The 12326-nt window shown below is 42.8% G+C and overlaps 1 protein-coding gene across 3 annotated transcripts in view; it reads right to left on the bottom strand.

Annotated features, from left to right (window-relative positions):
• KIAA0513 (KIAA0513 ortholog) overlaps positions 1 to 12326 on the bottom strand; it is a 300297-nt gene that overhangs the window by 55485 nt on the left and 232486 nt on the right. For all 3 annotated transcript variants that reach the window (XM_086945834.1, XM_086945833.1, XM_086945832.1), the window contains one exon: positions 2248 to 2288. In XM_086945834.1, coding sequence (XP_086801960.1) covers positions 2248 to 2288 — 41 coding nt within the window. The remainder of the gene's footprint in view (positions 1 to 2247; positions 2289 to 12326) is intronic.

Genomic DNA, 12326 nt, shown 5'->3' with positions numbered 1-12326 from the left:
TTAGAGGGAGTCGGTTCCATTGAATAGCTGCAGAGATCAAGGAAGCCCTGATTCCCAGCAGTGGACTTTAATCAACAGATCTAAGGAGACAATCTGGACAGTGCCACTGAAAGTGGCGAGTCAGGGGTGTGGCCTGGCTTATGAACAAAACACAGATTCAAAAACTATTCACAATTTGACAGGAAGCGATTGTTGAGTTTTCAAGCAGGAGAAATGTGATTTCGTTTGGACATCCTATAACCATTCTCATTTCACTATTTGGAATTAACTGAAGTCTGAAACTAATGTCTTTAGGTAGATCCAAGTACATGGCATTACCGTACTCAAAGCATGCAAAGATTATGCCATTCATATTCAGTACTTTGTTGGAGAATGAGAATATGTGGATTATGTATGTAGATGGAAAAAAGGAGGCACTAATCTGAGCAGTGAGATTTAATCCAGAGTCTGGGTTTTACCCCTAGGTTCTGTAACTGGGAGACAGGCTAGGTGCAAGTTCCCAGCTCTGAAAGCCATAAAGGATATAATCAAAAAGGTGTTTGGACAAGTGGAGCTAACAGCTCTGTCTTGTCCCCATTGAAATTCTATTGATTATGGCTCGCCCAATATTCGACCTCTTGGAGTTAAAAAAAGAATTGACAGCACACATCCAGATAATTGAATATCCTAAGAGCTATTTGACTATCATTGTTAAACATGGAAGAGTGTAACCAAAGGGATGGATCAACTGTGCCAGAGGAGCGACATCTAGGATGAATAAATAAGGGGATAGGTTAGACTCCTATTGGAGTTCACAAGACTTTGGTTGTGCTCTAGAGGCAAAATATGGTAAAACTGCTATCTGAGTTTGCAAGGTCAGGGAATCCTGGACCTAGGTTAGTACTGTGCCTTTGGCAAACAGACTATGTAGACAAGTTATCAGTGTCTGATGGTCTAAAGTGTTGAATGCTGCAGAAAGAGCCAACAACATAAGGTCTGCAGGTCTAAGTTCAACTAAAGCTGCAACTACTACAGTCTCTGTGCTATCACCAGACCAGAAACCAGTCTGGGCCGGGTGGAGAATGGTATTAGTCTCCATATATTCCTTTGATTGATTGTGGAACACCTTCTCTAATGGTTTAGATTAGCATGGTAATTGTGAAATAGCCAACAATTGGACAGTATTGTTGGGGCCAGTGCATTATTTTTTTTACACTGGCTGGGCCAGTGCAAATTTAAATTCACTGGGTACTTTCCAATTAAGCAATGAGGCGCTAATGACTTTTTGCACCTCTATGATGTCGAATTGTAATACTCTTTATGAATTTAGAAGGTTGCACCGTCTTCTGATGATCCCAAAGTCCATACTTGTTTATTATGGGGTCTAATTCAACTTTGTTGAGAGCCGAAAATTAGAAAAATTCATAGTAGTGGATGGGGGATATTAATTTTCAAATTTTCTGGATTTCCAGAGTATGCAAAATTAAGCTGATCTACACAGAGAAATCAATTTTTTCTCAATTCTCCGGTGATGTCTCTAAAGAGTTAGGGAGAATGGACTCTTCAAGATCATGGACAGTGGAAAAAATAGCTGCGGATATATTACGGGCAGATGAAAAAAGGTTGATCTAATATCATGATTTAGTTTGTTATCACTGTGTTATATTTACAGTTCTTTATTTGCCAATTATGCTTGTTCTCTTGTAAATAGTTCTTACATCAAAGACAGAGGTTTTACTTTTCTAGGATTTCTCTGTATAACATTTAACAAACGTCTAGTCATGTCCAAAGCATTACTTAACGTATCCATGTATGTCTTGAGAATTTAATGAGGATCTTGATAATTAGAGCGGTTAAGAGAATATACAGCTTGAGACATATACACACGTGTCCAGTGTGTTGTGCTGGTTTCCTCTTTTATTTGTTTATTTTATTCTCAATCTGCCATACTCATAGTCCATGAAAGGTAATATAATGAAGAATTCACTTAAGGAACGGGAATAATTATCAAAGATGATAGCTAATACATAATCATTTTGATGAATGTAACAGTTCATGTTACCTTCTAAATTTAGCATTACAAAAAAGTTCCAAATAGAATGAGTTCTGTGTTTTCCACGCTACCCAATAGTGATTTTCACAGTACACATGTGCAAGAAAACGGAATTTTCCATCTTGAGAGAGGACAGGTGTCTTTGCATTTACAATTGCATGCAGAATTTTCTGAGAGATCCTCACTGAACAAAAATAAACAGAAATACAGCTTACCATTCTTAGAAGGTTTCTCTTTCATCTGGATCTCATCCATCCTAAAATGAAGACCGAGAGCTGTTTACAAAATGTCTAATTTGACAGCCACAATTAGCAGAAAAATTATCCTTCACCACTTTCTCCAGTTGAACATATATATATAATAGGAATTACACTTACTACAATAATCTCCAACGGATGTTTTATTTAAAGAGTTCTTGCCAAATCTTAATATTGACGTCAACAGAGCAGGCACTATGTGACGGCCTCACAAATATCCAAAATGAAACAAATGTAACATAGAATGCAAAACAAGGGAGGCACAGGGAAACACAACCACTGAGCCGCACACCATATGCCCATTGGTAAACTCCAAGCTGAGCATAACCTGCCTTCTTTAGCCAATTTAACCACCTTACAAATAGGGACGTGTGAACATATAATAAGAACTACTCTTTTTCACTTCTGTCGCTACAATAACCAATAAAACCTTCAAAATGCAAACAGCTATTTGGTTTCTGACACTTTTTGACACAAAACAGCCTTACCTCGACTTAGACCTGGGCGCAGCCCAAAAAAATCAAAAGCCTACGGTTTCGCCTCTTGTATATTCCTATTGCTGAACTGAAGGGCTCCTGGAAAAAAAGTGTTCAGCCCACGTGCTGGCTGCTGCCTGTGCGGCTACAGATCTGAAACTTTGGGACATATGCAATGCATATGCCCTAATTTCCCGGATAAAAGGAAAAAATATGTGTGCCAGTCTTTTATTGAACATAAAATAAGACCAGTCATAGAAACTATGAACTGCCGCTTCTCACTTCAGAGCAACCGCTTCATCAGTAGTCTGGTAAAATACATTGACAATCTACCCGAGGCTCGCCTCGCGACTAACATCCGCATTTTAACTAGGTGCTTCACTGTGGCACCAAGCAAAGACCAAGCTGAATGCAAGAGTCAGGTGACTCTGGGATGATTTATCTGGTGTCAAGAGTTGTTTTTGGACAATCTGTTAATGAACTGATTTTTATTCTAATTTATATTGTAATTGATTGATTTTAATATAATAAATATTACTACCATTGTGGGGTTGAACACCATTACGGCATGAGGCAGTGCACCATGAGTTGCACTTCCAAATTAGGCGTGGAATTAGAATGAGATATTGTGGTGCTCAGTCAAGCTCCATAATGGGAAAGACTCTGTAGAGATGCTTGATGGTGGAACCAGAGAAGATCAAGCAGGGGACACTTTAGCAAGTGTAAACAGAGCCACTAACGTGCAAATATACGAAAAACAAAAATATAAATCTTTCAAAATCTCAATAAATAAACAGTTATGGACATGGATGTTTGTTCATTGTTTCATAATTGACAAATGTATCATTGTTGTAGATTCAAATGAGCCCCCGTAGGCTAGGAAAACAAAAGTATAACATTGCAGCATCATCATTTCTGCTCTGGCGCTTGTTCAAATTCAAACTGTTCCCAAAAGCCCTTTTCTACTTGTTACACTGTAGCAAAAAGGAGAGTACGTCTTTAGGATCAGGAGACAGAGGGAAGCTAAGAAGTGGCTCAAAAGGGATGCACATAAGAACAGTAAAGACCCAACTGAAGTCCCAAATGGGACATCACAAAGGGTTTTGGAGGAAATTTGTGAATTAAACCTTTGAGAAATGTCATCACAATGGGTGAATTGAAGAAGGACAGTTGGTCCAGTAAAAGTAAAAATGGTGAAAAGCCAGACAGATAACATTTAACTGTGCCTGCAGCAAGACCTTGCTAGGCCAAAGAGTAAATAAAGACCAAGACATCCAACAGATTGGCATGCACAGGGTCTGTATTAAGGAAGCCACACTGGGCCACAAACTTGTCCCAGCATCCGGTGTACAGATACTTTGTAAAATGATTGCTGGCCATCAGGATGATATCAACTAGTTTAGGGAGAAAGATCAAATGTAGTCAACTGCTCATGGAGTTGTAGATTAAGAAGACGCATGTGCAACACCCTGCCCTGGTGATGTGACTGGAGAAGTAGGCTGATCAGACGATGGGTGCTCATACCCAGAAGTTCTAGGTACCAGATTCTTCTGACCAATCTGAAGCCCCTAAGACGACTTGGGCCCTGTGGTACCTGATCTTCTTCAGAACTTGGAGCAGGAGAAGTAGCGGTAGGAAGGCATACAGCATACAAGAGTCTCATGCTCCACTCTAGAGGAAGTTTGTCTTAGAGAGAGAGAGCCATCTTTAGAACTACAGCACGCAAATGTGAAGATATTACATGTTCTCGTCAGAAGCAAAGTGATCGAGCCATGGTTTTTGCCTTTGCTGGATGAATCCCTTCACAATTTCTGGTTGTAATTGCCATTTGTGATCTGCTAGGCGTCGCTGCCTGAAGTGCTTCCTTTTCCAGGGCACAGGACCCCACACAGCTGTGCTTTTTGCAGTACCATATGGCGGTAGTGTTGTCCATAAGACCATGAACCAGCCTCCCGCTTAATGAATGTCAAAAAAGCTTTACACAGCAAGATAATGGTCAGCAACACCAACAGGTTGATGTGAAAACGAGTCTACAACAGAGACCACAGTCCTCTCATCTCCACCCAGATGGCCTACCAAAACCCATCAGCAATGCATCTTGCATCACTTACAGCTCTAGGAAGGGTAGGCAGAGGGTCTGCTGCTGATACAATTGAGCTTGATCAGCCACCAGAGCATATCATTTGCTGTCTCCTCGGATTTGACAGGTTTCCTTGGTGCTGCACCCACTGAGACTTCAAATCCCACTACAGAGCCCCATATGCCATCTGGCACAGTCGAAGAGAAGGACACAGAAGGTTAATAGGCTAAGAAGCCTCAGAGCAACTCTCACTGAGAGACCCAGGAACAAGGCTAAAATATTGGGGCCATAGCCCGAATGCCCTTGATTTGCTGAACTGGAAGGATAGCCCTAAAACGCACCCTTTTTAAGATGGTTCTGATGAAAGAAAGCCTCTGCCAGAAGTCAGGTGTGACTTCGGGATGGTGATCGTCAGCCCCAGGGATGTAAGGAGGTTCACCATTATCTGTAGGTGGTCTACAACTGATGTGGTGTGACTACATTCAACAGCCAGTCGTCGAGGTGAGGTAAGACTGGGACCTCCAACGGTATGCTGCGACCACTGCAATCAACTTCATGAACACTCAAAAGGCACAGGTGAGGCCAAAAGGGAGCACAGCAAACTGAAAATGCGTGTGGCACACCTTGACCCAAAGGCAGCAACTTTGGGCCAGGAGGGCTGGAACATAGAAATTGAGGTCCTGCAGGTCCAATGGATCCAGGGCAGACTGAACCTGCGTCACCATGATCATCTTGAATTTGTCGTTCCACTGGAAGAAGTTGAGAAGGTCGGAGATGTACAAGAGGATAAAGGCATCCAACCTTTTTTCGCACTAGAAATAACGGGAGTAACACCCAGTTCCAATCTACAAAGATGAGACTCCCTCTATGGCTCTTTTTGGCAAAATGGCCTGAACTTCCTGCACTAATTTTTTTACAAATGCTCCTCTGAAAGCTGCTCTGATCTAGGCAGAACATTTGGTGGGATGTAAAGGAATTGCATGGCATAGCTCTGTTGGAATATCAGCAGGACCTACCTGTCGGATGTGATAACCTGCCATCAGTAGAGAAAGTGACTGCTCCTGCCTCCCACATTATGGTTGTGTGCCGCTAAGGGGATATTAAAGAATCTTAAAGGTGCTGCCACAGGGGCTGGGGACTGGGAGGATTGTAGACTCTGCATGGCCTGTACGCTGTCTGCTGGATCACTTATCCCAATCCCGAAAGGACTGGAGGTGTATGTTGCTGGGGAAATGGGCCAAGATGCTGCTTGTAAACAATGCCTCGAAAGAGGCAAAAATGCTGGGGATACAATCTTGCGGGTATAGGAAGACCAAGAGAGCATGTAGTGACTCTACTTTCCTTAAAAGCTCAAAGACGGAGTCTACCTTCTCGACAGGAAAGCAAAATCCATCAAAAGGCATATCCAGAGTGACGTCTAGGTGTTGCCCGAATCAATTGGTTAGGTCCAGGCCTGACCATATGACTTATTTGTTGCCCCTTGGAGATTTTGAATGGTATGTGCCAAATTAGTGCGGAATTCCTCTAAGACAGCGGGCAAGATCTCTGTGACCATTCCCCATAATGCATGGGAGTGACTTTGCACTACAGAGATTGGGTTGACTGACCAAAGGGCGAGGCTAGCTGAAGAGAACATCCTCCTTCAGGATGCTCAATTTTCTTCGACTCTTTTTCTGGGTGGTTGTACGGAAATAATTGGGATTAATCCTGCTAGTAGATGCCCGAACTACCAAGCTCTCAGGGTTAAGGTGTTGCATCAGGAAAGCACAGTCACCCGGTCTGTGGCATTGAGCCACCAGTCTGTTCACAGGTAGGCAAGAGAAGGGTAAGGTACTTAAGCCGCAGCAAAGGTTCAGATAAGGTCTGTCCATGTTTATAAAACTTCAATCAGGACGTTGTTTTTACCTCAACAGAAGGCATTTGCAAGTCATAAACGTTACCCCCATGTCTGATGACTATGGCGAATGAGGTTGACTCTTCAATTGAAGGTCCAGGGATATAACCTAGCCCCATGTCAGGCAAAGTGTCCAATCCACTGCTTTCATGTAGATTCAAATAAAAACTGTTATCATTATATTGTGAGGGAATTCATCTGCATCATCACCAAAAGCTGGTTTACTCTGGTCAGAGTTAGATTCGGAAAGATGTTGGCGCACAGGAGGGCTGCTCATAGGCAAAGATAATGTCTTATCAGTGTCACAATGTAATGGGGCCGTCAGAACTGTTCTGGGGTACGACTTTGGCCAATATTGAGATGGATCTGGTTCAGAGTCGGTCGGACAAGACAATGGGATGGGCGTCCTCCTCAAGCGTCTGCAGCATTGTCGAGGCAGAGACCAGCATGGATAGTGGTGCTGGATGTGTAGAATACTCTGAAGTAGGAGTTGAACCCAAGACGGGCTCAGAAGGCATATACGAAACCATGGACAGACCTTTCAGCAGTAATCTGACTGGAGGCCTCTGTGGATCTGTGGGACCTGAATGCATTCCAGAGGCAGCTGGAGAGGTGCCAAAGATTCGAAGAATGGCCTCCCTAAATGCCTCTACCTGCAGTGGCATCACCAACAGCCCTGGAAAATCAGTGCATTTCCAGATCATTTGCAGAAATGGCCCCTAGTGAGACCCGGAGTGAGATTGAGGGACACAGTGTAATCCTTGCATTTTAGAAGGAGAGTGGTGAAGGTGGGATGTAGCCCACTTGGACTTCTTATGCTTCTTTTTTGCATTGAACTAACTCAACAACTTGGACCTGGATGACAACCGGTCGTGGGAGGGGCCTCAAGTGCAGGGATGGTTTTGCGTCCTTGACTTCGAGCAGGAGCAGACTTTATGTAACTTTTGCAGTGTTCAAATATGTACAGCTTGATTTCTCGCTCCAGGGTTGCCTTCTGGTACTTCAGGGCACATTCCTTGCACAACTTGGAGCCGTGACCCAAACACCAGACGTGCACCTTGTATGATGTCCGTTTGTGACAGCCCTTACAAGACTTAAACCCTGTAGTTTTATGAGGGAAAATGTCACCTTCCACACTGAAGAAACATTTTGAGAAAATAAAGTTGTCAACTGATGAGAAAATGTAGGAACTAGCTCCAGATATAACAGCATGGAAAGCAAGGAACCGAAGCCAGCTCTTAGTTAACAGTTATATGCAGATCCAGTCATCACTTCTGGAGCAGAGTCAAAACTCTGCTCCACAGCCCTGAAGAGTCACCAGCTGTTGGCTTGCTTGACGAAACACATGTCGGCTGGTTTTTTGTGTTGATATCACCCTTCCAGAACAGGAAGGCTTAATACATCTGAAAGAAACTTTCCACTTGTGTCTACCTTGTCTCATTACCTAAGACTAACGCTCTTTTTTGTTCATCCAAAAGGATAAAAACTTGCTTGATTTACTCATTATAACGTGTGCACAGGACTTGTGTTGTATCTTTAGTGTTGGGCCCTTGCCAACCCCTTCAGAGGTTTTCGGGTCTCCTCTGCCCTTGTTGCACCGTTCCTACTTTGTTAATTTTACCCACACCTTCCGCTACCAGCACTGGCGCCACCATTTCTTGTACACTCCAAAACCCTGCATCAAACCCACAATTAATTTTACAATGTTCTAGCAATTAATTTGCACTGTATTTTAATGTGTTACAAGAATTCCATTTGTGCCCAAGTGGATTCTAAAATACTTAAGGCCCTATGTAGAGTTTGGGGGACAGGTATTTGGGGGACAGTTACTCCGTCACGACAGAGTACCCTGTTAGTCAAACTCTCGGACTACCCAAACCAATTTTGAACAGCGCAAACTACCAGGTTTATGCCTATGGAGTAAAATGTACTCTCTTGAACTAAAACTTTATCCGGTGGCCCAGAGACTATGGGTCATCAGAGGTAAGACTTCCGACTGTCAGCTCTACTTGGAGGGCGTGGTTGGATGGCTTTTGTGTTTTATACTGTCCGTCACCACCAGAAATATCTTCACGGTGACAGACAGTAAAAATGAAAAAAATACCCTTATGCAATGGGAGAACTCTTCCATGGTGTTGGGCCATTAGTTTTTACTTTTCTGAACACAAACTCCTGCTTTGGGAGTTTGTTTTAGGAAAAGTGAAAACGTTTACAAGTTTGGTGTAAGCGTCTGTCACCAATGATGGATGCACACCAAATGGCTTTGTATGATCCACAATCACAGTGCTTCATACAAACTCACTGAGTTCAAATTTGGTGGGCAGAGTAAAGGTAGGGTGGCAGAAGTAAAGTCCTCCGCCACCCTGACCACCTTTACTCCGAATTTCAACCACTAAATCAGGCCCTACATGTCATTCCCTCTTTAAATAGGTTGAACTATCTGTGCACTTAACCAAACTCAACATTTGCTGGCAAAAACAAATTGTAGGTACTGTTCAACATATATGGTCCTGCTGAGTGACATCTTCAAACATCATCAAATTATCTGCAGCAGGCCTCAAGATCCCGAACTGGTTTCTGTCAAAGAAAGGTCTCAGTTAAAAAAAATCATGCCATGCTCGAGAAGTATGCAAAGAACACAGTTGATGGACAGAATGCAGAACAATGTCTTACATTCACCCCAGTACAAAGATCTGGGCCTAAATCCATTGTTTTTTTGCACTCCACACCACCCTAGGTCAGACACTGGCTATATGCAAATCAGCCTTGACCCTGTGCCTCATGGGAACAGTCCAGCCCGAACTACCAAGCCATGTCTTTCCTAGACCGGAATCAAGCATCCAAGGACCGGTTTCTGGCTATCAGCCTTCTTCAGCCTGGATAGCTTGACTCCAGTGATGTGGAGAGCCTGGGACTCACGTCTGAGAATACCCAGCCCACTCGGGGTGAAAATTGCAAGGAACACAGTTGATGGACAGAATGCAGAGCAATGTCTTACATTCACCACAGTACAAAGATCTGGGCCTAAATCCATCGTTTTTTTGCACTCCACACCACCCTAGGTCAGACACTGGCTATATGCAAATCAGCCTTGACCCTGTGCCTCATGGGAACAGTCCAGCCCGAACTACCAAGCCATGTCTTTCCTAGACCGGAATCAAGCATCCAAGGACCAGTTTCTGGCTATCAGCCTTCTTCAGCCTGGATAGCTTGACTCCAGTGATGTGGAGAGCCTGGGACTCACGTCTGAGCATACCCAGCCCACTTGGGGTTGAAAATTGCATAGAACACAGTTGATGGACAGAATGCAGAACAATGTCTTACATTCACCCCAGTACAAAGATCTGGGCCTAAATCCATCGTTTTTTTGCACCCCACACCACCCTAGGTCAGACACTGGCTATATGCAAATCAGCCTTGACCCTGTGCCTCATGGGAACAGTCCAGCCCGAACTACCAAGCCATGTCTTTCCTAGACCGGAATCAAGCATCCAAGGACCGGTTTCTGGCTATCAGCCTTCTTCAGCCTGGATAGCTTGACTCCAGTGATGTGGAGAGTCTGGGACTCACGTCTGAGCATACCCAGCCCACTTGGGGTTGAAAATTGCAAAGAACACAGTTGAAGGACAGAATGCAGCACTGCAGAGCACCAGTAGCTTCTCCAATAGCTTACTGTCCTACCAACCTTCCAGGTGCCAGAGGGCACCAAGAAAACCTTCCTGCCCCCCCAGTCTTACACAGCCAAATTATCCTATGCCAGATGTAGTTGTGTACACCTCACTGTGGAAGAATATGCCTATAGTAAGTAAGTAAAATGTATTTATAAAGCGCTCGAATGCCGCAGAGTATTGGCGCTGAGGAAGTGAGAGGGGAACTGCTCAGTTCGGTTGTGAATTTAGTTGGAAGGGAACAACCAGGTTTTGAGCATTTTCCTAAAACGCCGCATATTTGGCTGAAGTCTCATGGCTTGTTCCACAATTTAGCTGCACAGTGGGATAGACTCCGGCCTCCCCACCTAGCTCTGCAAATTTTGGGAATCTGAACTAGACTTATACATGTTAGGCTTGATAAAGACCAGGCTCTCGAATAAGCACACTGTTTTTTTTTAATCCTCATCGAATTATGTTGCTCTGAATCAGTGAATATATAGATATATAGACGGCGACCGGGAATGGTGCATGTGAAGTAGGTGCTGTGCCTCCAAACGATCTGATGCAATATTAGGTTTAGTATATCTCTACTAAGGATACCCGTTACGTATAAGGGCAGAATTGAGACCCCCGCAAAAGAAAGTGTACAAACATGAATTGAGTAATTTATGTTAATTGTTGATTTGTTTGCACTATATATTTTTTAAACTGTAAGGGTTGGGGATGGGTGGGCGCATTCATACATTTTTTTACTGTAATGATTTTAAATAATCGAACAGTCAATAAAAATTAAATTCAATTTGTAATCCTTTGCACAGCCTTTCCATCGAATCTAATCTACGGTGGTGGATTGAAGAATAACTTTCACACTGAAGTGCTGCTGAGTCTTTGTTATATCCTCAAGTACAGTTCTTGTGACTGCTACCATCACGCCCTCCAACTTCATTGCACCTTGGGGCGGCTACAGGCCGCGTCACACACTTTATAAATACGTTAAACAAATAAATGCTTAGTCTGTATTACATAAGCTTGCAAAGAAAACAAACAGATTCTACTTACTTCACGTAATTATGTTTCTACCAGCTGGTGCTTGTCACACACTTCAAGTTCGATCTGATGAGGATTCAAATATGTGGCAATACAAAAGGCTAACGTGCTCTGGAATAGGGCCACCTGGTGTTGTATCATACACTGATATGATTCACCTTTGGAAGTCGAATCATTGTAATGTAGCCTGAATCAAATTCTGTATCGTCGACTTCCGCTTATAAACTTTGTGTTCACTACACTTGCCTGTTTGTAGGAAAAGCAATGAGATTCACTCACCACTCTCTAACTACTGTTTAAAATAGATGACCTCAAATAATTGAAACAAACAAATATATTTTATAAGTGCATAATTTTATAACTGCATTATTTAAATAACAAAATATGATGTCGTTGAATAATGTTGGCCTTTTCATACTGCTTGTATCTTTTTTATGTCTGCCACAGTAAATGTCCCTTTAGAGAGAGGGACTCTTTATTTAAATATCATATTTTAATATATATATATATTGGCCAGAAAGTTTGACGCTCGTGTCGTGAGAGGTAAAGAGGTGCATGTTCAGAAATCCTCGGAGGAGAAACAGGCCTTTTAGATAATGCTATGAGAATGATATGGAGTACATTAAGAAAAAATAACTTTAGGTCATTTGAGGCAGGCTAAATTAAAATTTTGCAGCCTATGTTGTTGTTTATGCTAGCACCAGGGATAACATTAAGCGTATGACCACAGACTTAGGCATAGATTCATCAAGCAAAAATCCGCTCGCAAAGGGGCAGATTCTCAGAATCTGCCCCTTTGTGACAGGTATTTTTGCATTTGGGATGCTTCATCCCAAATGCAAAAATCGCAAATTAAGGAATCGCAAAATGGATGCTTGATGCATCTGGGG

The sequence above is a fragment of the Lissotriton vulgaris genome, chromosome 12 (genome assembly GCF_964263255.1).
Source record: "Lissotriton vulgaris chromosome 12, aLisVul1.2, whole genome shotgun sequence".
In the NCBI taxonomy this organism is placed as follows: domain Eukaryota; kingdom Metazoa; phylum Chordata; class Amphibia; order Caudata; family Salamandridae; genus Lissotriton; species Lissotriton vulgaris.
This window is presented reverse-complemented; position numbering and strand designations above follow the sequence as displayed.